General features: G+C 32.3%; 3 protein-coding genes across 4 annotated transcripts in view; 1 reads left to right on the forward strand and 2 right to left on the reverse strand.

Moving 5' to 3' along the window:
* Positions 1–438, forward strand: part of LOC129916689 (probable E3 ubiquitin-protein ligase MGRN1) — a 28,265-nt gene extending 27,827 nt beyond the window's left edge. The window contains exon 9 of one of the 2 annotated variants that reach the window (XM_055996786.1): positions 105–438. In XM_055996786.1, the coding sequence (XP_055852761.1) occupies positions 105–277 (173 nt within the window). In that variant the 3' untranslated portion in view covers positions 278–438. The remainder of the gene's footprint in view (positions 1–104) is intronic. The other variant, XM_055996787.1, reaches the window with a different exon arrangement.
* Positions 439–480: 42 nt separating this feature from the next.
* On the reverse strand, positions 481–12,463 carry LOC129914988 (sushi, von Willebrand factor type A, EGF and pentraxin domain-containing protein 1-like; the record flags this gene model as incomplete). Its single annotated transcript, XM_055994443.1, has 21 exons — positions 481–679; positions 747–929; positions 993–2,189; positions 3,956–4,123; positions 4,187–4,363; positions 4,427–4,793; positions 4,863–5,067; positions 5,652–5,761; positions 5,821–6,887; positions 6,946–7,107; positions 7,160–7,604; positions 7,662–7,753; positions 7,823–8,026; positions 10,584–10,994; positions 11,052–11,159; positions 11,223–11,423; positions 11,474–11,740; positions 11,815–11,877; positions 11,940–12,062; positions 12,120–12,269; positions 12,331–12,463. Coding segments are annotated over 21 exons (5,997 nt in total), but the record flags the coding sequence as incomplete, so codon positions are not given.
* A 42-nt stretch (positions 12,464–12,505) lies between these two features.
* LOC129914989 (sushi, von Willebrand factor type A, EGF and pentraxin domain-containing protein 1-like) lies at positions 12,506–24,669 on the reverse strand. Its single transcript, XM_055994444.1, has 4 exons — positions 24,556–24,669; positions 12,970–13,101; positions 12,660–12,915; positions 12,506–12,603 (listed from the first exon to the last, which is right to left on the reverse strand). The coding sequence occupies exons 2-4, from the start codon at positions 13,039–13,041 to the stop codon at positions 12,506–12,508; spliced, it is 426 nt and encodes a 141-aa protein (XP_055850419.1). The 5' UTR covers positions 13,042–13,101; positions 24,556–24,669.
* Between the last annotated feature and the right edge of the window lie 1,516 nt (positions 24,670–26,185).

Genomic DNA, 26,185 nt, shown 5'->3' on the forward strand with positions numbered 1-26,185 from the left:
TAAGCACTTTAAGAACTTCATCTTAATAATTTACAAAACTTACCATCAATTTTAATAATCCAAAAATATTTTTTGTTTTTTCTTTATTTTATTTATCAATTCAGATATGCTTGACGGTCCAATTGGTGTTAATTCAACATCAACACGCAGTTCCAGTGATAGTTATTCATCCAGTTCGTCTACAAAACAATTACTCAGTTCAAATCAACCCAGTTCCAGTGCGACTAAAATTATGGTTGATGATAAAGCTGCAGTTCAAAATGCCGTAAATGTTTAAATATTTAAAATACGATTAATTATATTTAAATCACATATAAAAATGTGTCTGCAAAAATAATGAAACTTAATCACATACCAGTAAAAAAAAGAAACATAAACTAGCCCCGGTTATAAATATTATATCAAAAATAGCAAAAAAAAATACTCAATAAAAAAATATTTAAGAAAATAATTTAAAAATTTTTTTAATTTGATTTATTTTTCTAATCTTATTTTAAAATTTTATATAATTATTATTAACAGATTTCTGGAAGATTTGATGTCCATTGACCGTTGATATCGCAAGTAAGTTCATAGAAGTCTTCGCCGCATTTTACTGATAAAGTGTCTTCATAAAGAAAAGAGCTTCCTTTAACTGTTTCAGCATTTTCAGGTAAGCTTGGAATATCACACGAAATTCCTATATAAGTATCAAAAAGAGTAAGTTAGACTTGAGGAGCCTTATTTTTAAAGCTTATCATTCTTACTTGCACACCAAGTTTGCACTCTTGACCACATTCCACTTGGAAGGCATTCAATTGTGTTGTTATTCTTAAAAAGATAGAAACCTGGCTCACAGCTTACGGTGGCGATATGGCCAATCCGATAGTGATCTGATGGTGAATCCACAATCATATTCCTAAGAAGGGGTGGTTCATAGCACCATTTAACTGAAAATAAGTTGTAAACCGACATTATTCAAACCATTTTTCTCTTATTTGCAAGTAACTTACGATGACATTTGTAGTCGATATCACTCCACTGACCATTTTCCAAGCACTTCGATAACCACGATCTTCCAATACGCTGCAGATTAGTTCCACAGCCGTATTCAACTGCACCTCCGAAACTGATAGTTTCGTTCTCCCAAAACTTGTACTGAACAATGACCCCGCCCAATGGTGGATCTGGTAAACTACTCCAATCACAACCCGGTGTTTCGTCATTGCTATCATCAGTCCATTCAGCCTCTCCAATTTCATCGAAATTGTTTTCATCTACTGTGCTTGACATTTCCCAAGCTTTTGGGGTCGTAGTTTTTACTTCAGGAAACCGTCTCTTATATTCTTCATAAACTGGTACAATCAATTTTCTTATCAACTTCTTCAAAATTCCACTACGGTTTTCCAGCGCAGTTGCATCCTCTTCAACTGGAGGTTTCTGATCAAATTTATTCTCCCAAGCAATGGCATCAAGGAAAATACAAAGTACAAATCTTATGGCATTCTCAAAATCAGGTTCCATCTTTGTGACATTAGCAAAATTCTTTCCATAGATAAGTATGTCAAAAAAGTCTTCATAGGGAACACCATTGGTTTCATTTAACACATCATTGGAATGCCGTTCTAACAAGTCTAAAAGTTGAACATCAACATTTGGATATTTTTCCATATTGTTTTGATCAGAAATGAAAAGATTTGAATGATAAACAGGCTTTGTTGTTTGTGAACAAAGAATGACTTCTGTAGAACTTTCACCTAGACAACCTTTGTATAAGAATTCGTAGAGTAAATTCCAGAAATCTTTATATGGATAAGGAGTTTTATTTTGTAACGGTTGTACAGGTGAAGTTGATAGCATAGGTTCTTCTGTTGTCAATTTTATAACTGACATTGGTGTTGGGTCCACTTCCGTTGTTGGTAGTTTTGGTGCAGAATGTGGTATTTTAGTGGTGATTTCTGATTCTAGGTCCGGTTTTAGATCTTCTTCAAGATTAACAGTTGAAGTTCTTAGATTTAAGTCATCAATCTTTTGGAATTCAGAAGTTGGACGAATGAGATCGAAAGTAATAAGTTTTTCACTTGTTGGTGTTGGTGTGGTGGTAGATATTGTAGTTGCAATGGAACTGCTAGGAGGAATGGTGGTAGTTTCTGGTACATCACTTGTAATAGGGTATTGATTGCAATTTGGAATGGAGCCATCCCACTCACCTGAAAGATAGAAAAAAAAAATATCACATGTTAATAGTGAGAAAGAATGATTTTACTTTAAAGCTTAGTACGCAGCAAATCGTTGGGATCGTTTTTTTGTAAAAATTTTTCTTAACTTATCATAGTTCTCACAAAAACAAGGCGTTTGTTAGTTTTTAATGTAATAACTCACAGAAAATATGAACGGTTGCCAGAAAACTTGGATATACCTATAGTGAAATTTATTGCATCGAACATGTTTGCAAGAGCATATGAATTATTATAAACAAACGAAAAACATATTTGGTTGAGCCTGCTAAAAACAAGTATTTACTAAAATTTGGATGTTAAATTTAATCTAAATTTAGAAGTTACAAAGTACAAAAGTACGGTGGAAAAATTCAATGATGTTTGTCATGTTTACTTATAATTTTTAACTACTGGCTACTGAAGGAAAAAAGTTGGTAAGTTTATAAAAATAACTTTAAAAATTTTCCCCCAAACAACTAGTTCCATTTCAAGTAAATCTTTTTCACAAAGGCTTTTTTATATTCTTTAAATATGAATAAAAAAAATTAAAAGAAAAAAAAACAACTTCTGAAATACAGTTGTGCTTCAAAAAAAAAGACTTCATTCCTTTTTAAGATGCATTTTTAGAAAAAAAAAAAAATATTAAAAATTGTTAGAGCCTTTTAAAAAAATTACCTAAACCTAATTTTATTTGTATAGTTTTATTTTTTCAAACCATTGTACAAATATTATAATTTTATTGGTAAGACACTTTATCATATCAAAACATTAATTACTTTTTCATTATAAAAGCCCAGTTGTTTATATGGTGACTGTGGTGTATGTGTAACATTTTTTTAAACAAATTTTAGTTGTTTAAGCCCTGATTTTTCAATCGTCAGTTAGACTATCAGAAAAATAAATGTCAATATAACACAAAATTATTCCCAGGAATGAGCTCTATCTGAGGTTTATCTGATTATTGAAAAATTGGCCCTAAGAAAACATTTTTTTGTTTAGTAAATATTGAAACATTGACGTTTATCAATTTTTTGATGACTAATTAACATTATGTAGTCAGTCGAACGTTGAAATATAAAGTGCTGTTCCTTGCATATAAAATGAAATATTTAGGGCTTTAGCAACATTGATAGATGTACCAAGTTATTAGCAAAGGGCTTTAGACGCAGCTCCTTTTATTTTAGAAAACCCAATGGAAATTGTTTAAATATAGGTAATAGATATTATTTCCTAAAGCAAAATCTTAATGGCTGAATCTTCAATACATTCTTCTTCTTCTTCTTACATTTCTAAGGTAAGTATTTTTGAAAAAACCTAAAAAAAACAATAACCCAAATATAACCAAAAATTTTGTATCATAGCCAAAATTATAAAATAAAAATCATCCAATCCAATAATACTTTCACAGCTTGCATATCTTAGATTTATCCAATTATCCATGTCAAAGCATTGCCAGCATGGTATCTATTTCAATCTTGCTCTCTAAATTCTCGGTTTTTAGTCCCACTGTAATACTTTAACTCAATCTAATTGGTATAGCATTTAATTCAATACTGTCTGTCAGTGTCTAAAGATTGTCAGTACATTGAAAATAGGACGTTTGCATCTTATTTTGGTTGGCACGAAGTCTATCACATATAATAGCTTAAGACTCACGATAATATATGCTTTTTTCCTTCCAATTTTTTTTTACGAAACTGTTAGCTACACACCTAATATCGGATCTCTTATTTTTATCCTTGCAAGTTTTTACTTACCGTCATCCATACATGTCAGAAAATGATCCCTTGATGTCAGTAAACAAGTAACCTGTGCAAAAACACCAACTGGATAATAATCCATTTCCCATTGTATTATTCCCTTGTCACTGGCATATACAACGTGTATATTTTCGGGTAAAATAAGTTTCTCACACTGAACATAACCTTAGGACAAAACAAAAATATCAAATTAGCAATATAGTTTTCATCAAATGTGAATATACTTACTTCGACAAACTGGTTCTTGGCCAGACCATACTCCCATAGTTAGACATACTCTTTTGTCATTCCCATCAACAGCGTATCCATTACTGCATTCATATTCTGCAATACTGTGTAAGGTTGTACCAGATGAATAGTTTATTCGTCCATTTTCCACTGGACGCAAATTTCCACAATCCACAACTAAGAATATTAATTTTTAAAGTGAATTTAGCATTCCTAATAAGGGTTTGCTTAGGTACTCACCATCACAATATGGTGTCTCATAAGACCATTCTGATGTTCTCAAACAATGTCTAACTGTTGTTGACCCTCTCATAATAAATCCAGGATTACAAAAGTATAACGCCTGATTATCCTTATAACGTATAAATCCATTTGATATTTGAAGGTCCTTTCGACAGTCTTGACAGAAATTTGATGGTAAAATTTCTATTCCACCATGAATCTTCCCTTTGAAATCTGTCCATGAGTATAAACTTCCACGGTATGGTTGACAACTTCGGTAAAATTCATTCACTTGATCAGCTGTAATTACTGTATCCCAAACTTCTAAATAAGCTATCTGGCCAATAAATGACTCTGATTCACTAAAACCTCCACCAAGTCTATCCTGTTAAATTAGAACAGTAAATTAAGGTTTAGTCTTCATAATGGTAAAAGGATTTTTGCAATTTCTTACCTGTTCCTGACCAACGATGAAAATTCCATCACCAGGAATATGCTGCCCAGCACTTAAATTCATCCCAGCATGTTCCAATCGGCCATCAAAAAAGAGCTCATAATAACCATTCTCACTTGTCCAGGAAGCACACAAGAAATGCCATTCACCATCGTTGGCAACAATATCGGAGCCCGATGAATTACCGTTAACATACAAAACAAATCTATGAATGTTCAAAAAATTAATCATTCGTAATAAAAATAAAAATGGGGCAGCCAATGTTCAAGTACAGAAACGTTAGGAACAAGAAAATTAGAAAAATTAAGAGTCTCCAATTGGACAACTGTCAAAAAAGCCTTCCAATTCGGAAATATTATTGGAAAATTGAATGGAAAGTTAATCAAAAATATCTCCTTTAAAAATGTATATGCATTTTCAGCATGTAGCAATCCGAACCCGAATTTCAGTTCAGAAATTTAAGGTCCAATTCAATCACTCTCCATCTCCATTATATTTAGGTCCAATTTATTCACTCTCCATTATCGCCATTAAAAAATAAAAATCTGTCAAATCACATACAAATTTTAAAATTTCCCGTTTTTAATGGAGACCTTAAATTTAGTGGAGTGTGAATAAATTGGGCCTTAATGTATCAATTTAAAAAATTATAAACCTGTCAAATCGCATAAAAATTTTAAAATTACCCTTTTTAAACAGCTAGTTTAAATTTAATGGAGTGTGAATAAATTGGGCTTAAGTTGACTAAAAATCAAGTCCCTAATATTTTCTGAACGCACCCAATCTTACCCTGAGTAATCTGTGAGAGTAAATGCGTTATCATTATCCTTTGTTGCATATGACAGAACAGCTCCATAGGTAAAGCTGTCATCTGTCTTTATCCACGTACAAAATGAGAACTTAAAAAAAAAACAACAACTTCAATGTAAAAATATGTGTCTGATACCTACAATCTTACCTCCGAGAGATCATGATCAGGCCCCTTCATTTTCACATAATTCAATGTGCTGGCCTTGCTAAACTTCATGACAAAGTCCGGCTTTGTAAAGATCTCACACAGCTCACCGTAAAAATATGGCGGACATTTACATGTAAACTTCTCATACACGTCATCATCTAAAATTGTTCCATCTGGGATAGGTTCCCCCCTCAAAGCTACAGCTTGACAAATTCCATTATTCTCACAAGGCGAAGATTCACAAGGATTTGATATCTCTGAGCAATCATAACCTCTAAGACCTTTCGGACATTTGCATTCGTAACTCCCCCTGGTAGCGGGAAAATGCATCATATCCACACAAGTTGCATTTGGATGACAAGGAAAGTTATCACAAGGTCTCAAATGGCATCTTCTTCCGATAATTCCGGGGGGACAGATACAAATGTAGCCATTGTTTTTATTTTGACAAATACCCGATTCACAAAGCATTGAGTCGCAATAATTGACCGATTCTTCACATAGTTTCCCTTCAAAGTCGGATGAACATTCGCATACAGCTTCACCATCGTCAGATACGATACATGTACCGCCATTTTGACACACTGTGACGTCACACGGATTGCGTAATTCCTCACAGAACTTTCCAGTGAATTCTGGAGGACATTGACATGTAATTGTAGTTTCGTTAAGATGAGCACAAATGCCATTATTGACACATGGCCCTGAATGACATAGATCGATTGGATGCTCGCACCGTGCTCCCTGGTAGCCTCCGGGGCAGATACAGCTATACAGATCATCACCACCATCTTCGGCGATACATTTGCCAAAGTCTCCACAAATTTTTGCCTGAGTCTCGCAAATGTGAAGCTTTTTCTCACTGCAATCGTAGAGTGATGTTGAGCCACGTGGTGAGGTGAATCCTATTGGACATTGATGGCAGCTTATTTGATTGTATGCAGGTTGATAATCGCCAGCTGCACATTTTCTACAAAAAGGCATAAAACTATGGGAAGCTGTCATTCCTGAAGAGTTTCTACGTGGCTTTTGGCGAAGTTTGGCCCAGGTTCCTGGAGGACATTCAGCTGTGGGAAGAAATTTTGTCAAACTTTTCAAAAAACGTTTAAGATAAAATTGTTAAACCTTTGCAATCGGTTTGATAAAGACGTCCTTCTCGTCTAGTTGTATGATGGGGAGGACATCTTGAACACACATTTTGAGCATACTGAGAATTATAAGTTCCCAGAGGGCACAACTTGCAGCTATTTAGAGCGGCATCTTGATAGGTTCCTCGTGCACATTGGACTGGGAGATGAAATTTATTAGACGAACTTAAGGATACATTTAAGGATCTTACCACAAATATTCTTCTTCGATACACTTCCATCGGGACAACGAACGAATTCTTCAATTTTCAACCTTCTAACATTGATTTGCATATCTTCCAGGGCTCTCTTCAATGGTTCATTTGTATTGAATCTCTGAAATTCATATTTCATCTGACGAATGTTCTCCGACAGAGTAGCATTATTTTCCCATAAACCCATACGTTTGCTAATCTTCGTGTAGAGTCGAATTTTAACATTAAGTCGAATTCGTTTTTTGTTCTTCTTTTGACGATTTCCTGAGGGTACTTCTCTTTTCGAGATATGATATTTCTCACGATCACCCAGCGGTGTATCATCGATCTTGTCATCTTCTATTTCTTCTTCAATGCATTCTGGAATTTCCGAAATAATACTACAACCTTCCTGGTTATTGCATAAATGTGTCTTCATTTGATCAGATAAGCTTGAAATGAACTTAAAAAAATTTCAATTAATGATCTGATCTGATATTGATTTTTAATAACAACTTACAGTTTCTTTGGATTCTTTATTAGAACAAAGCGGATTTTCACTATCAAGTTCTATAGTAAATGATTGTCCAACAGCATCTGGTAGATCTTGTTCTTCATTTATGAACAAAAAATACAAGATATTGATAATAATATGAACGACAATTTTTATTTAATACCCACTTGTGCAATCTGGAATTGTTCGATATTTCCAACCCGGATGTTTGTGATCACATGAAATTCGAAAATTATCCAAATATTCTTCGGTTTCATCGTCATAAATTGCATAGCCATTATCGCAGCTAACTTCACACCAAGTGTGAGTAGTGTTTTTAGCACAGTATGAAAGACCATGTTGAGGTGATGGTAGGGGATCGCAGGTTAGCTCTAAAAATAATAATGAAATAACAACATACATTTTTGATGGTAAATCTTTTTAATACGTGAACAAAATTATTGCACATATTTATTGTTAGTTGAATTTAGAAGAGTACAGAGTCTAAAGTGTTACGGTTATTAAAAACAAAATACAAAAACTGCTTCATTTTAATAAAATGATAATCATTTTTATTAAAAAAAACAAAACCGACTTCCATGGATCAAAACAGGGTTTTATGGTTTTTCTAATAGTTGCCATGGCTTAAACGAAATTGAAATGGGACAACATTGCAGCCACCAGCTTTCCAATACAAAAAGAATTATCAAAATTGGTCCACTCAGTCCAAAGTTATGAGGTAGCAAACACAAAAAACAAAAACAAAATACAGACAAATTGAATACCTCCTCATTTTTGGAATAATAATAATAACAATAATAATTTTAACTGTCCTGTGTAAGACCTAAGGTCTTTTAAATGCATGCTGCACGGCACTAGTTAGAAGGAATAGAAAGATAGAAAAGAATTTTTTGTTGGTGCAGTGAATTGGAAGTCGGTAAAAATGGAAAATGGTTAGAACCGACTTTTTTTTTATTGTATTTTTCAAATATAAAGTTAAATAAAGATATTTTTTAGGCTTCTTTATCACTTTAAAACTCAAAAGATTACATATAGGTAGATATAGGGGAGAGTTGCTAGTAGCCGGCCCTTAAGGATTTTGTCTCATAAAATAAAGCACAGAAAAGTCAAATATCAACATTTTCGAATAATTCTTGAAGTAAAATGTAGGTACTTTATTTAATAACGAAAACGCTTTATAAATTTGGAGTTGAGGTCACTTGAACTTTAAAATTGAGGTACTTTATTTATTTATTTTTCGGTATGGTTAAAAAAAAAAGTTAATAATAGTTTCCAAAAATATTTTATTTAAGTCTTTGTATAAAAAAAAAAGCCCGATTCTCCTAAATCCGGCCTTTGTTTCCTATTTTCGGCCATCTAGTGTCCCATTTCCGGCCACTGACTTTATTAGGTCAAGCTTAAATAAATTGAATGTTTTTTATTTAAATTTTTGTGTTTTAAGAATTTAGAAACAATTTTGATTGTTAATAAGTTATAACATCAAATGATTCAATAATGTATTTATTTTTCCCCATTTTTTTTTTGAACTTTTATCAATAAAAGGGGCCGAATACAGGAAACTCTTGAATTTCAAAGCTTTTTTTGTGTTCTATCTCCGGCCTCCCCTTAAAATTACCAAAATTCACATCTTTTTCCTATTTAAAACCTATTTTATTTGAAGAATAATATATATTTAATAAGAAAAACAACATTTCAAAGCATTAGCTCGGAAATTGTTTACACAAAACACTTATTACGGCAGTAAAATTACAAAAAAACCTTACCCGATTGGATCACTTCACAAAAAGTTATTTTTTCTAGGAAAACTGAATAACAAGAATAATAAGAATATTGTAATTTTAGGAGAGACATTTAAAAGAACAGCATAAGACAAAAAATTTTAAATAAATCCTACGAAATCACTAGTTATAACGATTTTTCTGAAAAATGTATTTCTCAAAAAAATTACTTAAAAAAACTAAAACATAACTTTTTGTTTTTGATTAACTATATTAAAGCTACAATTTTGTTTGAATTGAATCAGTTTTTTTGAAAGTCAGAAATTTAAGAAAAAAATTCTTTGCTGTTCCGTAATTTTCGAAAAAAAAAACAACTTTTCTGAAATTTGTAAATCGTTAATTTGGATCCTAAAATAATAATTCAGTAAAACTACCTTATTGAGTCTGTTGGAAATGTTAATCAGCTTACGCCAAAAAATCCTTTTAGAATTATTGGGGTTTACTTAAAAAAATTGCCCAAAAATTTAAATTTGCATTTCATTTTTGTCAGTTCGGGCTACTTTGTTTTGTCGGTTTTGTACAGTATTTGCTTAAGTTTTTGACCTTTTCCTTATTGACTTTTATTATCTCTTAGTCAAAAAGTTCAATTTTAAGCAATGCAAAATATGCATTTATAATAAAATAGGAAAAAATATGCACTAGTCGTTGAATACCAAGAAAAGAAAATTTCCTGATTCGTATACCGATTCGTTGCTTTGCTTCCAAGGTGATCCCTATCTCTACTGATTAATATAATAATTCGACGCACAAAGAAAATAAAGTGAAATATATTTTTAACATGAAATTTATGATATTTTCTCTATACTTTCTTCATTTTCTTGTTAAACGCAATATTTAATTCGTAGTCGAAAAAAAAAAAACAATCTACTAAGTCCCTCATAATAAGTACTAAATGGGACGCTTGAGACATAGCAAAAGAATTACATTAGCCGCAATCAATTAACCAAGGCATGTATTGTATGAAAATGAAAATTATAAAACGAAAGAGCTGATGTACAAACTTTATTTTAAATAAAAAAGGCCTTTGAAGTATTAAATTTTCTAATAAAACCCTTTTCATTTTTCTGGGTCTAGCAAAGAAGTTAAAACTGAGCAAAAAAAAAAACACACAAAAGTAGCTAATACATAACTATAAATTTACACCACTTACCTTTTATTGTTATATTCAATAAGCACTCATTGTAATTTTTCGATCGGTCTTGTCCGGTATACAAAATTGGATATTCTCCTGCAACAAGTGTTGTCATTTTTCGTGGATCCAATGCTGTTAAGACTCTAATTTCAACATCTTCTTTAGAATTATCTACAAAAGTTGGTTCTTCCCATTCAATTTTCGATGTCACATTATCTGTTGTTATCCAAAATTCTTCTGAATCAACACAATTTTCGACACTTGGTGGAGTTCTATCAAGAACTGTCACTCGGAAATTACACTCAGCTTTATTATTAAATTGATCACTTGCATAATAAGTGAATGTATGATGTCCAATTTTAAGACCAACACCTGTTGCATCGTCAACTGATGGTTTGGTCCAAATTTTAACACTAGACGATGATGAATCTAAAAACAAAAAATTCAAATTTTACGCTGATGTTTGGGTTAATGCATTGATCTAACCTTGAACTTCCAATGGTAATGGTAAGGAAATTACGAAAATTGAGTCATTGTTTGGAGGCAGTTCTAGAGTATAATTGTCTGGACAAACAAGCTTTGGTGGAGTAATATCTAAAAAAAAAGTATAAATGATAAAATTGAAGGAGTAAGATGATAAATTTTTTTAGTATTTACCAACGCATTTAGAATTTTTATTTTTCGGTGTCCAAAAACCATTCTTTTTACCAGAACATACACGAGTTCCTGCACCTTTGAGTGTAAATCCTTCTGGACAAATAAGCGTGCAATTTGTCCCATAGGGTTGTTTACCCTGTGTACATTCTGAATGCTCATAATAACCAAATTTCGGTTTTGGAAGGGGAGCACACATTACCGCTAAAATAAGAGTTGAAGTCATTTTAAAAATTAATATTTATTTAGCTTACTCTTGCAAGTTGTTTGGCGACCATCCCATTTAGACAAAGGCAAACAATTTCTATTTTTTGAACCAACTATGTAATGTCCAGGACTGCAGCGATAAGAACATTCAGTATCAATTGGCATTGGCTCTGTACGACGTTTTGAGTCATCTAGATAACCTTCCATAAAACTGTCATTTTGTGGTGTGTAATCGAATGATGGAAGTTCCAGGTCATGATTTTGACAAGTGATCATTCCATTTTGGGGCACCGGAAGACTTGGACATGATTTAACTGGGAAACAAAAAGTTTACCGAAGAAAAATTTATAGGAACAAAGAAGGGATTTTCTTAAAATAAAGTACTTACGGACACATTGAGCTTCAGTTCCTGACCAAGTTCCGTTCTCTTGACAAAGACGAAGACTGCTTCCTAACAAAACACAATTTTCAGTGGTTTTCAAGTTTTATTTAGAAATCAATAATAAAGTATACCTAATAAATGATATCCCGATTTACACCGTACACCATTAGCAGCATTTAGAACATTAGCATTCGTAGTTGGCTGAGTAACAAAGTAACCATTGTCTGGTGGACTAAGTCTTGGGCAAGTTATTCCTTAAAAAAAAAGTATAGCAGAAATATTCAAAAAAAATTCAAATTGATGTTGCCTACCTTCACATCGATGATCAGCAGTTCGTTTGAAACCAGGCTTGCATATACAATTTTCAATACCAATAGCTGGGATTGACAGTGTTACGTGGTTTATGTCCGGACAAGCTGTACAAGTTTGTGAATGAGACCAGTAGGATCTCGGAGGACAAGCTAAAAGAAAATAATTAGCATACAGGATTTCTATAAGGATTTTTCTTTCAAGATTATTTACGTCGACATTCTTCTACAAGACCATCTCCAACATAACCATCTGGGCAGACACATGCATAGTGACCGGAAGGTATTCGACATTCACAGCTTGCTAGTGGGTGGCAACAAGAACTCCTTCCAATTGAACAAAGAATTAAACATTAATGTCTTATCACACTTAAAACAAACAAAAATTCTTACTTTCTATTCTGATCTTCACTAAAGTTGGTGTTATTGCAAAGAATATTACATCGATCAGGATTACTAAGCTTGATACTGTAGCCGAGTTTATGATCTAAATAAAAATAAAAATTGTTTTAACTATTCATCATTTCTATAAACTATATTCACCTTGCATAAGAGCACCCCGAGCTAGTTTTTCAAATTCTTTGAAGCTCCCCAAAAGGAAGCTGTGTGTTTCTTTGGGAAAACTTGAAATATTATAAAGTTCATCATAGTTTCCGGATTGTATGCCAATAGTGAATATCGTTACGTTGTTAGCTTTTAATTCTTCTGCAACGGGTATTGGATCTTTGCCATTTGAAAATCCATCGGTTACCAAGAAAATATATTTTCGACTTTTTGGACGCGCAGTACTTAATATTGTCTAAAAATTTATAAAATTTTGTCTGGAATAACAAAAAAAAATATCAAATCAAACCTGAGCATCCTGCAATGCTCCGTATGTATATGTTCCCCCGCCGACAAATTCAATTAGTGGTATGTCATTCATTACCGCACTACACTGATCATGGTCTTCAGTTGGGGAAGATATTTGATCAATGTGACGGATCTAGAAAGAAAATGAAAATAAGTGCACGGAAATGGATTGTTTTTTAATTGTTGCAATGATATTAAACTTTAATAATATTTATTTCTAAACATAAAAAATGTAATCGCTTAAATTATTAAAGGAACCACTAATTCCATATGGATAGTGCAGTTTTTTTTTGTGTTGTTTGGGTAAAAAAATATAATATAAATATTTTTTTCACTCTACCGTCAAGCACTTAAAAAGAAATATAGTTAAATTAGTAAGCTTTTACTTTGTAAATTGTTGTCTGCTTCGATTTTGATTTAAAACAATCATAATAACCGGTTACTTTCCATAGAACCGTATTTTAAATTTCTGGTTCAATTTAAACAAATTTTTTTATGCAAAATCATAATTATTGCCCGAATATAAATCTTAATCTAAATTATAAAAAAAATTGTAGGATTATAGACCAAAGTAATGATTGATGTAAAAGCTTGAGATGACAATAAGGGTCCTATTTTACCAAATTACAAAATTGTAATAATTACAAGAACTATTCACAAAATTTGTAAGTTAATCGTAAAATTTTTTTCACCAGTTTGTTGTTGTTGTTTTCAAAATTGTTCTTGTAGTTTACGATTTCCAATTTATGAAAAATAAAGAAAAATAATTTTCCTTTTTATCAAATGTTGTATTACAACAACAAATCTGCTTTCAAATTTCTTACGTGTTTCTGTTTCACCAAAGAAAAACAAATTCTCAAGTTTCCTTTTATTTGTGAAAGTTTTTCTACATCAGCAAAGATCTAACTTATTTTTTGATACAATTTTTTTTTCTTTACAAAAAAAGAAAAAAATGTGGTAAAGATACAGTTTTAAATCTTTGAAAAATATCACCCAAATACCAATTTAACTATGTACACATACATACAGGGTGTCCCAAAAGTTAACGTCGAAACGAAAACGGTAGATAGGGTTGGTGGTGACATTATTTTATTTATTTATTATTTATTAGTTTTCTGATAACTGTCACCACCTTCTCTATCTACCGTTTTCGTTTCGACGTTAACTTTTGGGACACCCTGTATAAATAAATAAATTTACTGTCCTAAAAACTCTTCAAGAACCAAAGAGGAGCTGGTCAAAATTCTGGTTTTCAAAATTCTGCCTTATTAACGAAAATTCAGTTTTTAAAAGTTTTGCTTATGCTGTCTCTTAAAGTTCTGGCAGCATATATTTGGGTAGATGAGTAGATCTAGTACTAGAATTAACACATGATCTTCTACTCGAGGAGATAGGAATGTGTAGTTGTTGTACTAGATTTCTACTCACGAGTAAACTACCACCTTTAATGGAACAGGGCTAATGTAATTTTACTTCAGTACTTTCCTTACTTATTTTTGTTTAACTGATGCAAATATTTTTTTTGAATGGATAGAATGTCTAACTATTCACATCTATAAAGTCATACCGAAAAACGATGCAACGATGCTATGTGATATAAAATATTCCTTTTCTTATTCAATTTTTTGAACATTCATTTCTTTTTCATAAATTGAAAAAAATTGACAAAATACTCGTAAGTAAGTAGGTAATCAATTAAGCAGCAAACTTTTCGAGAAAATGATTTTACAAATAATTAAAACAGCTCACGCTTTTAAACATTTTCCAAACCGTTTTTTCAATATTTCGCAGAACTATAACACTGGTTAACAAAATTAAACATTTTTTTGTTGCCGAAACAAAAATATACTTTTCTTAAGGTTTTCGGTGTGCTTCACTCGAATCCGAAGTAAAAAAAAAAATTAATCAGCTCCCGTTTTTGAAATATTCCCGTTAGAAAATGCAGTACTTCTCACCTTATTCTTTTATATAAGGAAAATTGTTTGAGCATATTTTTTGTAACGGTTTTTATATATCCTTAGTTGTTTGGTATTTTTATAAATTTTATAACGTCATTATCTCCTTTATGAGATATGAAGCCAAACCAACTTACTTCATTTTAATATATCTCGGGCAATACAATATCGAAAGATGAAAAACAGTTCTTATAGAAACCGTTATATTTATTTATCTGACTTAATTCAAGCGAAACAATATATATGAATAACAAATAAAAATAAAAATAATTACAAATTAAAATATAAAAATATAAATACAAATAAAATAAATATATATATATACATTATGTACAGGTCAAAAAACAAAAATTTTAATGACAAACAAAAAAATAATCAAATTAATTAGAGGATTAAGGTAAGGAGACATATAGTTCTTTTCGAAGGGATGATAGGCTCTTATTAAAGTCAAGGATGTTATGTGCACTATTGGCAAGGCGTAGCATTCTAGTGATAGGGTTAAAATGACCATAGTTGGTGCGATGAGTGGGGAGACGAAAAAAAGGGACTGATCTAAGGTTGCGTGGGTTTGTATTAATGGAAAACAACTCAAGGAGTTTTGGGGAATCGATGGTACCGGTAATAATTTGATGGACGAAAAGAATGTCTGCTATCTCACGGCGCCTGGCAAGGGTAGGTAGATCAATTAAAAGAAGACGATTTTCGTAAGGGGGCAAGATAAGAGGGTCTGACCATGGGAAACTGCGTAAAGCAAAACGGAGGAACCTACGCTGCACTGCTTCAATTCTGAGGGATTGGGTTATTTGATAGGGGGACCAGACCTGACTGCCATACTCAAGAATAGGTCGCACGAAAGTGATGTACAAGGTCTTGGTTACATAGGGATTGGAAAATTCTTTTGACCAGCGCTTGATAAAACCAAGGGATGAGTTTGCTTTCGCAATAATTTGATCAATGTGAGCCCGAAAATTGAGCTCTTTGTCACATACAATCCCGAGATCACGAATTGAGGTAACAACGGGAATGATATCATTTCGAAAATGATAAATTCTAGGAGGGGATGGTAGACGTTTGCGAGAAAAAGTCATTGATTGGCATTTGTTCACATTTAGTTCTAAGAAATTATGTTCACACCATATAAGGAAAGAATTTAAGTCTTCTTGAAGAAAAGAAGAATCTAATGAGGAAGAGATTACCTTAATGATCTTTATATCATCTGCATAGATAGTAAGTTCGGAGTTGGTTATAATACTGGTTACATCATTTATGGCTAAAATAAATAAAAGAGGTCCAAGGTGACTGCCCTGAGGAACACCTGACGTGGCAAAGATGGGATTGGACACAGCACATCTGAAAATAACGTTATAAACACGATTCTCCAAGTAGGACTTCACCCAAGTAATAAAAGATGGTGGGAAACCTAAGGCTTTTAATTTTAAATAAATGATTTGATGGCTAATCTTATCAAACGCCTTGCTAAAGTCGGTTGTTATGACATCGACTTCATGACCTTTTTCTAGAGCGCACAGCGTTGTTGAGACGAATTGAGAAAGATTCGTCGTTGTAGATCTTCCTTTTAGGAAACCATGCTGAAGTGGTGAGACGACGGACTTACAATGGAAGTACAGGGCGTCATAAACGAGACTTTCAAAAAGTTTGGGTATAGAGGAGAGCTTGGCTATAGGGCGATAGTTGGAAATTTGATTTTTACTGCCTTTTTTATGGATAGGAAAGATAAACGAGTTTTTCCAAAGGGTGGGGAAGACTGCTTGTGATAGCGAAAGACGGAAGAGGGTGGTAAGGGGTAGGCAGAGTGAATCAACACATTTTTTTAGGAAGATTGCGGGGATACCATCAGGGCCAGGAGAAAAATCATCTTTTAATGAAATTATCTTTTGATTAACAGTCTGAGGACTTATATCAATGGACTGGAGGGAAGTGTTAGAGCAAAGGGACAGAAATCTATGGTAGTCCAAATTAGGATTCATTTGATCGATGCTGTAGGATTCACTAAAAAAATTAGCAAACAAATTGGCGATCACAAGAGGGTCAGAAGATGTTGTGTTGTTACAATTGAATGTGGAGGGAAGGCCATCAGATTTCCGCTTAACATTTATAAATTGGTAAAAACGCTTTGGTTGACAGATGAGGTTGGACTGCATTTCTTCAAGATATTTATGGTATAGTGATTCGCAGAGAATGGAAAAATCAGTAGATGCTTGTTGGTAGTAAGCGTAGTTTACGGGAGACTGGAACTTCATATAATTTTTCCACAGTTTATTTCTAATATTACGAAGAGTTCTTAAGTTTTTTGTATACCAAGGTGGTGATGATACAAAACTTTTTTGAACTGTATATGGAACACATTGGATAATACAATCGAAAATAGAAGTGAGAAAGAGGGAAAGGGCTACATCAATGGGGGTTTGTGAGTTGAGAAAGAGGTTGAAGTTAATTTTGTTTAGGAGCACGTTCAGTTGGTTGAAATCGGCTTTTCGGAAGTTGAAACGAGAGGGATTTTCTGATTCAATGGTCGGGATTATTTGGTCCAGAGAGATGAAGAGAGATAGAGGAGGGTGATAGAGGTCAAGGGTGGACAAGAGGTGAGAGCTTTCGGAGACGATGGAGTTGCAAGAGGTCAGAGGAAAAGATAAGATCAAGTTGTCTACCTAAATTATTGGTGACCTTACTTAGTTGGAAAAGGCCGGATTCAAGTAGACGGTCTGAGAATAGAGATTCTTTTTCAGAAGATGCATTGGAAGGAACAAAACAAGATTCGTCCTCAGAAGGGATCCATTGCAAATCAGGCAGATTGAAATCACCGATAATAATAAAGTCGTCACTTGATGTTGCACTTTCAATTATGGAATCAACCGAGTTTACAAATTCTTGATAGACATGAGTGGGTTGTGAAGGGCGAATATAGCAACAAAAAAAATACAAACACCGATTAAAAACAGATACTTTTATGCAGACGAATTCAAAAAAGGGCGATTTAGAGATATCGACTAAGGAGGCGTTTAAGCGGATATGCACTGCGAATAAGACACCACGACCTGAGGGAGCGAAATCTGTAGATTGACCATCAGCACGAAAGACAACAAAATCAGAAGTGAATAACTCATTATCAAGAAAACTGGAAGAAAGATTTGTTTCCGTAAGAGCGAAAATATCATAAGGAAGGTTTTGGGAGTTAAGAAATATACTTGATGTTTTTGTGCGAAGACCTCTTACATTTTGGTAGTATACAGACAAAGTAGAAATTTCAAAAGACACAGACTGTGAAGGTGGATTGCAGTTAAAGACGAGGCTTTTTCTTGTGGGTAACGAAAGGCAAACTTTTTGAACTCAAGTGTGAAGCATATGTTGCGAGGTCCTTAGAAACAGTTGAAGATGAGATATTGAAAGTTTCATGATAGCTAGTATAGATTCTGTTGAGAGTAACAGGATCAGTTGGAAGACCTTCTTTTTTTATTAATACACTTACATTGGTTTTAGTTTTACCATTTATGCAAACAGAGTCAGATTTATTATGTAAGTATGAAAGATAGAGACGTACATTTTCATACAGTCTGGTATCACGCAATCTGGACATTAGGTACCGACCATCGATCGCATCAATTGTTTTTTTGGGGTTAACAAAATTGGAAGCCAATTTGACTTCAGGCGGGAACATTGGATCAAAAATAGGGGTAGATAAAATAGAGTTGGAAGGGTTCGAAACAGGTATAGTAGGTGATGGGATAGAGGACTGAGAGGCAGGATTTAAGGTGTGGGAGTGTATGAAGTTGTTATAATGCCCGCCAGATGAAGTGCTTTTATGTAGGTTTGAACGAAGTGGTTTAGTGGTGCTTTGTGGGACTGATGGATTTTTTCGGAACAGAGCAGTTGATTTTTGGGGAGAGTTATTGGGGTTGGAATTAGGAGGTTCGGCTCTAGAATTGGATACAGTTTTTCTTTCTGATACATTTTTTGGGTGTTTATGATTTTGTTTATTAATCCATTTTGAGATTTTAAATTTGCCTAAGTAAATATATTGAAAAGATGAGCAAAATAACCATTGATAACGGGTAGGAATAAAAATCTTAAAACTAAATTTTTTTAATTTATAACATTCACCAATATTAAGCTTAAAACTACGAAGAAAAAATTTACGGATCCAGGAGACATCAGCATTGATGGGTGTATTCGTTAAGAAAAAAGGCACATAATCATTTTGGGTTTTTAATTTGTTCAGCCTCTTTTCCCATTCGTCGAGAGTCCAAGTTGTGCCAAAACGTTTGATGGTAGGCACATTCGTAGCAGGAATATTAGTGGAGTATTCAATAGATTGCAGAGCTGGGAGTGAAGAAGAAGGTGGAGGGCTCTCATTGGATTCAATAATTGGACTCTGATTGGATTCGATAATTTCCGCGAGAATAGATATATTGAAATTAGACTCGATAGGTTGCACGTTAGCCGGAAATTGATCGATTTTGCAAGCGGTTTGTTTAATTTCTTCAATAATGTCATTAAAAGAAAATCGCATAGTAAACAGCTCGTTGTTAATTTCGTTTATTTTTGAACCCATATCAAGGAGTATGGAGTTAAGATGACTAGATGCGGTTGTCATGGAAGTCGAGGAACTTTGCGAATTGATGTCGAGATCGGAGCGAATAGTTTTAACGGTGTCGTAGATGTTTTCTAATGGAGGTGTAAGGATGGATTTAAGAACGGATTCGAGCGTAGAACGAATAACCTCCTTAATATTTTTGAAACTACAGTGGGTGTGTTCAACTCGCGATTTTAATAATTCCGACAAAGACGAAAGTCGATCTTCAAATAAGGATTGCTTATTTAAAAATTTTCTCCCAAGAGTTTCTATAGAAGTGTTTAGATCTTCAATACTTTTAGAGAAATCGTCAAAGTGTTGGAATTTTGACAGTATATTTTTATGAAAACGATTGTTATCATCAACTATTGAGTTTGTTTTTTCACTTAAGCAATGTACCGCGAGAAGGACGTGAGACAGTGAAATGATTTTACATTCGTCGCAGAGAAAAACAAAGTAGTTCTTATATTCTTTGAGATATGCGCACGATTTTTTACTTAGTCCAACACATAGAGGATGATATGATTTACCACATATGCCACGACAAATCAAACGTTCGGTGTATTTGCTATCTAGGATGCAGACACTAGAGTCACAGTTTTCCATTTTTGCAGGCAAACGAGTATTATTTTCGAATTAAATTTAATTATTTGAATTTTTTGTAAAAATTCTCTTTTTTATTAATTTTTATTTTTTATGCGATAAAAAAAATAATAAAAATTGCTGTATGATTGTCTGTATTGACTGTACAGTGGAAATTAGTTTAGTTCTTGTGATAAAGTGGTTTAGTTATTTGCTAATTAAATTTAATTACCGACACGAGAAAGTGATTTAGGTATTAGATAAATTATTCGAATCCACGAACCGTGATAACGTCGGTAATTAGAAAATGTTGATGAGGTGAAAATCTCGATAGTGTGTTGGATGATATATGTAAATAAATAAAAAAAAAAACACCAGAGAGGATTTAAGGTGTAATACCAATAGATGATTGCTTGGCAGAACTATACTAAAATGACTCACCCAGAAGGTAAGACTGAGAGCAAAAATTAATTATAATCTGTTAGATTAGAAATTGCTATCCAGTCAGTAGTGTAAGTTATAGCTGGTGATTAAAGATGAATTTCTCAGGAATTTCTCAGGCACTCAGAGTCGGCAACATGTATGCAAAATGAGACACAAAAAATGGGGATTCAATGTAGCTTCAAATTATGCTTCATGGGCAGAACATATACGTAAAATGTTTCACTCACCGGGAAAGAAGGAAACAAAAAGTCTTAACGGGAGCAGATATTTTTAAGAGAGAGTCAGATTAACTTTCTATTATTATTATTTTTTTTTTTTTCAATTTATTGTGTTAAAGTTGTCACAATTATTTATATTGACTTAAAATTTTTTCACTTTATTACACTATAAAAATTCTTTGAGCGTAATTGGAAAATTAAACAAGTTTGCCAAATAATTAGGGCTTTCGATTTATGACAAAACTGATATAATGGGCACAGTGAATGTTCTTAAATGAAAGTAAAATGCGGGAGCGAAATAGGACACACGTCTGAATAGTTTAGGAATTACTCGAAGAGTAATTACTAAACTATAAACTACTAAAATTACTAAATATGCTAAAACAATTTTCCTTTTACAAAAGAATAAGGTCCGAAGAACTCAAAAAAACGTTTTTTTTTTGCATTTTCTAACGGTAATATCTCAAAAACGGGAGCTGATTAGTAGTTTCTGACTTCGGATTCGAGTTCGACATACCGAAAACTTTCAGAAAAGTATATTTTTGTTTCGACAACAAAACCCTTGTAAACCAGTGTAATAGAAGAATTTTGAAAAATGACTTTGGACCCCGGCAGAATTTTAAACCGAACCAAAGCCTTACGTTTTTAACCTCTCCTTTGAACGCTATAAGCAGGCTTTTTTAAAACGTGACAACATACTTCTCACACTTAACATTACATCACAGAGTTGCGTATAAATGTAAACCCTTTCCACGAATCAGCACTCTTAACAAACTTGCATTGATATTCCGATATTATTCATCAATTTTCTTTTTCTCATCTCACTTTTTTTTCTCTTCAGAGTCACACATAAAGAGATTATTTTAATCATGCGGCTTGCGTTTTATCAGTATAAAAATTACAATTCCACAAACAAAACCAAAACAAACCGGCACGCTTTGTGTGAATCATTGAGAAAAATTAATTCCAACATCTCTGCGGTTACAGCATACAGGACATAAAGTCTGCCGCTTTTGTAATTACGAGATTGTCTTTATCAGCCGGCCGGTATTTTCTTATCACTCGTAATAATTTATTGTGATTAGACATTACGCTATCGCGAGTGGGTCATTATTGGACATATTGTAAGGCCAACAATCCTACAACTAAAAGGCGTGATCTACATTTGAATGTTTATAAATAAACTACATAAAGGTTATCAACATTCCGTTGTAGTATCTATCGAAAGCGATTGGTATGTTAAGGCATAAAACCGTGCTCGAAATAACTCAAATCAAAATATGTATGTGCTTTTGCTTACATTTGATACAAAAAAAAAAAAACTGATCTTCTCGTTATCGAGAACCGATCACGTTAAGTTAAATAATGGAAATACTGACAACACTATTCCCAGAAACAAATCCGATGAAGAGGAACGGATTTCTTGAACTTATTAACTGAAAGATGAAAAAAATGGTGTTAAGTTTGTCTTATAGGAAACTATTAAATTGGGATGCAAGGCTATACTGAACATAGTCTAACTGGAGAAATGAAGCAGCTTTTCCGGAACTGGAACTTGAAAAAATAGTTTATATAAGTTAAACACCAAGGCGCAAAATTTTTAATGATTTAGTTAAAGACTTAAGCCATTTTAGTAAGTTACTTAGCAAGAAAGCAGACTAATTTTACATAAGTAAATTACTCAAATGGCTTTAGCATTTTACTAAATCGTTTAAAATTTTGCGCCAAAGCCTTTTTCATTCCGGTTCCGTTATTTATTTTATATTTTTAAAGTGCAATTGATAAAAAAATATTGCGAATCATAACTAGCGTGCGACTTTTGTTTTATATGTATTACATGTCTTGAAACTAAAAGATAACCATATCTTTAACTTTGCTTTGAAAATCGTTCTATATTGTTCATAATGTTTCCTATAAAGTAAAATGGCTATTTTATTCAAAGAAACTGTTTTGCGTCCAAAATGGGATTCTATTATGTCATATCCTTTTTTATTCTTTACAACATTGACAAAAAGTTGCTAAAATTTAAACTTTTTTAATATTAAACTTACCACTTTTGTATGAGAACTAAAGGTTATCAGCGCAATTCGTGTATAATTATAACTTAAATCAAAATGGCTAAGTAATTTTTTCACAAACTGTATTTCACTATGAAAATTCACTTTTCCAATGCTTGAGCTCGAATCGATTAAAAATATAATATCAACATTTTTACTTTTCATTTTTATCGTATCAACACTATGCCGGAAGACATCCTTAAAACTACTTCCTCTTGATTTAATAATTGAATTTTCTAAACTCTTCCATCGAACACCATCGAGTACAGGACGTTCGAATTTATTCCCAACCGACGGATATGACGTCAAGTCAATATCGTTTTTAATAAAAACTTTGCCAAGATTACCATTTGTACATTGTTTGCTTAAATATGAGCTAGCGATCATAAATATGAAAATCGATTTCAAGGAATTCATGTTTATTAATATTTAAGTACTATTATTAAAACAACATAGTTTTCGGTTTTAAAAAAACACACAGAAATGCCTGAAGCGTTCAAATTTATTTTCAGTTGAAACAGGATGAGAGATAACCTTGCGACCGTTTTGTTTGTAAGAACGTTTGGAATGAGGAATAATGTTGGGTTGTACCGATCTCAAATGAGACTCGCTTAAAACTAAACTGAGATGTAGAATATTTTTATAAGAGGTTTGTTGTTTGTAGAAGACGATGTATTTTTTTTTTAGTTTTACTGAACCGAGAGATTACTGATAACATCATTAATTCTATGAATTGTTTTTTTCTAGTTTGCATTCTATAAATGTGACGTATAAATTGTACTATGATTTCATTTTATAGATAAAGAATTAAATGTTTAACTCAAAGTTTGTTGGGGTTGATTTTGATACATACTTCATGATATAGGAACATGAGTGGCTGGATCGTATTTTTTTTAAATTTTTATATCAGTTTCCTAGATCTTGGCATTTTTGGAGTTCTTTAAGTAAACTTCTAATTATTTGCAGTTTCTCAAGAGGTTTAAATAAATCCATCAAAAATACTTTTATAAAAACCAACAATAGGTATACCTACAATATACATTACGTACATACATGCAAGAAGATAATTATTTTGACTTTGGATGCGGAAGCACAAGAAACCCCAATAGAAAAGTATGGTTTTGTTCAAAACAGACCAGTGTTTTATATAAACAAATATTTTGGTCACTGTGGCGTATGTGAAACATTTTTTGCAACAATTTTTGTTTTTATGTAAGAACAATTTTGCTTTTTCTTAATAATGACCTTGTAGACAATTTTCTAAGGCTCCATATTGATCAGCCTAAACTCTACTTATGAAGTCCACGTACCATGGTACCAGGATCATTTTAAAAAGGCGTAATTTAGTATGCCTGTTTTGGTCTTAAAATCTATTAAACAATATTGAAATGTGGGTAGTATTCCTCTATACTGGAAACTATAATTGGCTTGATCAGCCAACATATTTTGTTTAGATTGGCATTTAAAAACGCCAAGGAAAATAAACTTTTTTTTCATAATATTTTGTTAACTTATAATGAAAAAAAAAAATCACATTTCTAGGCTTAAATTGCAATATCATTGACAAAGCAGTCGCCACCATCAATTTTAATCTTGAATATTCTATTTTAGCTCCAGCTTATTTTAATTGGTAATTTCTTTCGCCAAGCTTAAGGTTTTAAATTTATTCGCTATATAAAATCTTTTCTTTATAGTAATTAAAGGAAAGTATTTACTTTAAATTATAAATGAGATAATTACCTGTTTTTCTTTATTTTTTCTTGTCGCACAACATAAACAGAACAAATTACAAACATGGCGGCCGGCGGCGTGGCTTTTTTCTTGTTTTTTGTTTTTTATCTATTTCGTTTTAGTGGTGTAATACTCAAAATAAATTAATATTTTATGAACAAAATAATAAAAAAAAAGTGTTTAAAAAACAATACAAAGTGTTTTTAATATTTTTCATTTCTTGTTTTGTTTTTCAATTTGTGTTTACATTTTTAATAAACAAAACAAAGTAAAAACATTGCGATGTGGCTATGTTTTGTGTTTTTATTTTTATTTATTGTGTTTTAATGGTTAAGTGCTTAATTTTATAAATGATTTATAAAAAAATAAATAAAAAATGTCTTTGTTAAATAAAACAAAATGTTTTTATATTTTTCGTTTCTTAATTTTTGTTTTCAATTGGTGTTATTGTTTACATTTTTGTTGTTGTAGAAAAAGTAGCAGAAAATTTTGTACCAAAAGCGTTTGGGTACTTTTACACAATTTTTCTTTCTCTGAGAAGATTTCTTCCCCACTCCTTAAAATTTGACAGGTTTCATATTTTTGTCCAAAAAGAACCCAAACAGACCTAATCATGTGAATGTGAGCAGGTGAACACATCACAAATTAGCTCTGATTGTCTGATGTATAGGAGAGAAGAAAACAAATAACAAAATAAATGCAAGAAGAGTGTAACGAATCAAACGAAATGAGATAAATTTCAATTAAAACACTTTTTGGGTAACTTTTGCAACTATCTCATTTGATCTTTAGTTGAAAGAGGATAATAAACTGATATAAGAACTAATAAATTCGTTAAAAAAACCATCTTCAACACAATCTGACTATCGGAATCTTTTTCCCTCATACAGCTTATATTTTGCTTTTGTTGTGTTTTTTCCTTATCTCCTATAGGTACTGAACTAATTTGCGACCTGTACACAATGAAGTAATTTGTTTGTTCGTATAAATTCCTAGCTTATGTTGTCGAAATGCACAGTACACATAATAAGGTAATATATTCCGACAAATGTCAAAATTTGTTTGTCAAAAAATGGGCACCAATCTGTCAGGCCGGCCTTTAATTTTTATATTTCAGTCGCAGTAAACAGGAAATTTGTTTTTGTTTTAATTTATAAAATGTCATTTGAAAAAATTATAAATTGAAAAATAACAAATTTTCTGCGTGTTACGGAAAATAGTAAATAACTGTTAAAAAATTAGTTGTGTGCGTGGTTTTTCGGTTTTTGTGCGTTTTTCGTCGGTAAATTAGCAATTAAGAATTACGGTAGTTGACATTGGTCGCCAAATTGTCATGTTTTGACAATTTGGCGACCAATGTCAGTTCGGAATATATTACCTTTTTATGTGTACTGTGGTCGAAATGTGTCTTTTTAAGCATTACCGACATTTAACACTTTTTATAAAAGTATTAAAAGTAAAAATATTAGAAGTATGTATTCAAATTCTTTTCATATAATAGACAAAAAAATAAGCTTTATTTTAAGTTTTCCACCCATGAAACCTTAAAAAAATACGTTTCAAAATTTTTACTTTTTCTATTTTTGAGCCTTTTGTAGTTAAGTCTTTAGTTTCCAAATTTGTTTAGGAATTTATCTAA

The sequence above is a fragment of the Episyrphus balteatus genome, chromosome 3, assembly GCF_945859705.1.
Source record: "Episyrphus balteatus chromosome 3, idEpiBalt1.1, whole genome shotgun sequence".
Classification (NCBI taxonomy): Eukaryota; Metazoa; Arthropoda; class Insecta; order Diptera; family Syrphidae; genus Episyrphus; species Episyrphus balteatus.

Bases quoted from the DNA above. Each gene is read 5' to 3' on its own strand.
- LOC129914989 (XM_055994444.1), bottom strand. From the start codon at position 13,041: ATGAATGACATACCACTAATTGAATTTGTCGGCGGGGGAACATATACA. The intron at 12,916-12,969 runs GTTTGATTTGAT...ATAAATTTTTAG, and splicing joins GAGCATTGCAGGATGCTCAG to ACAATATTAAGTACTGCGCG. The intron at 12,604-12,659 runs GTGAATATAGTT...ATTTTTATTTAG, and splicing joins TCGGGGTGCTCTTATGCAAG to ATCATAAACTCGGCTACAGT.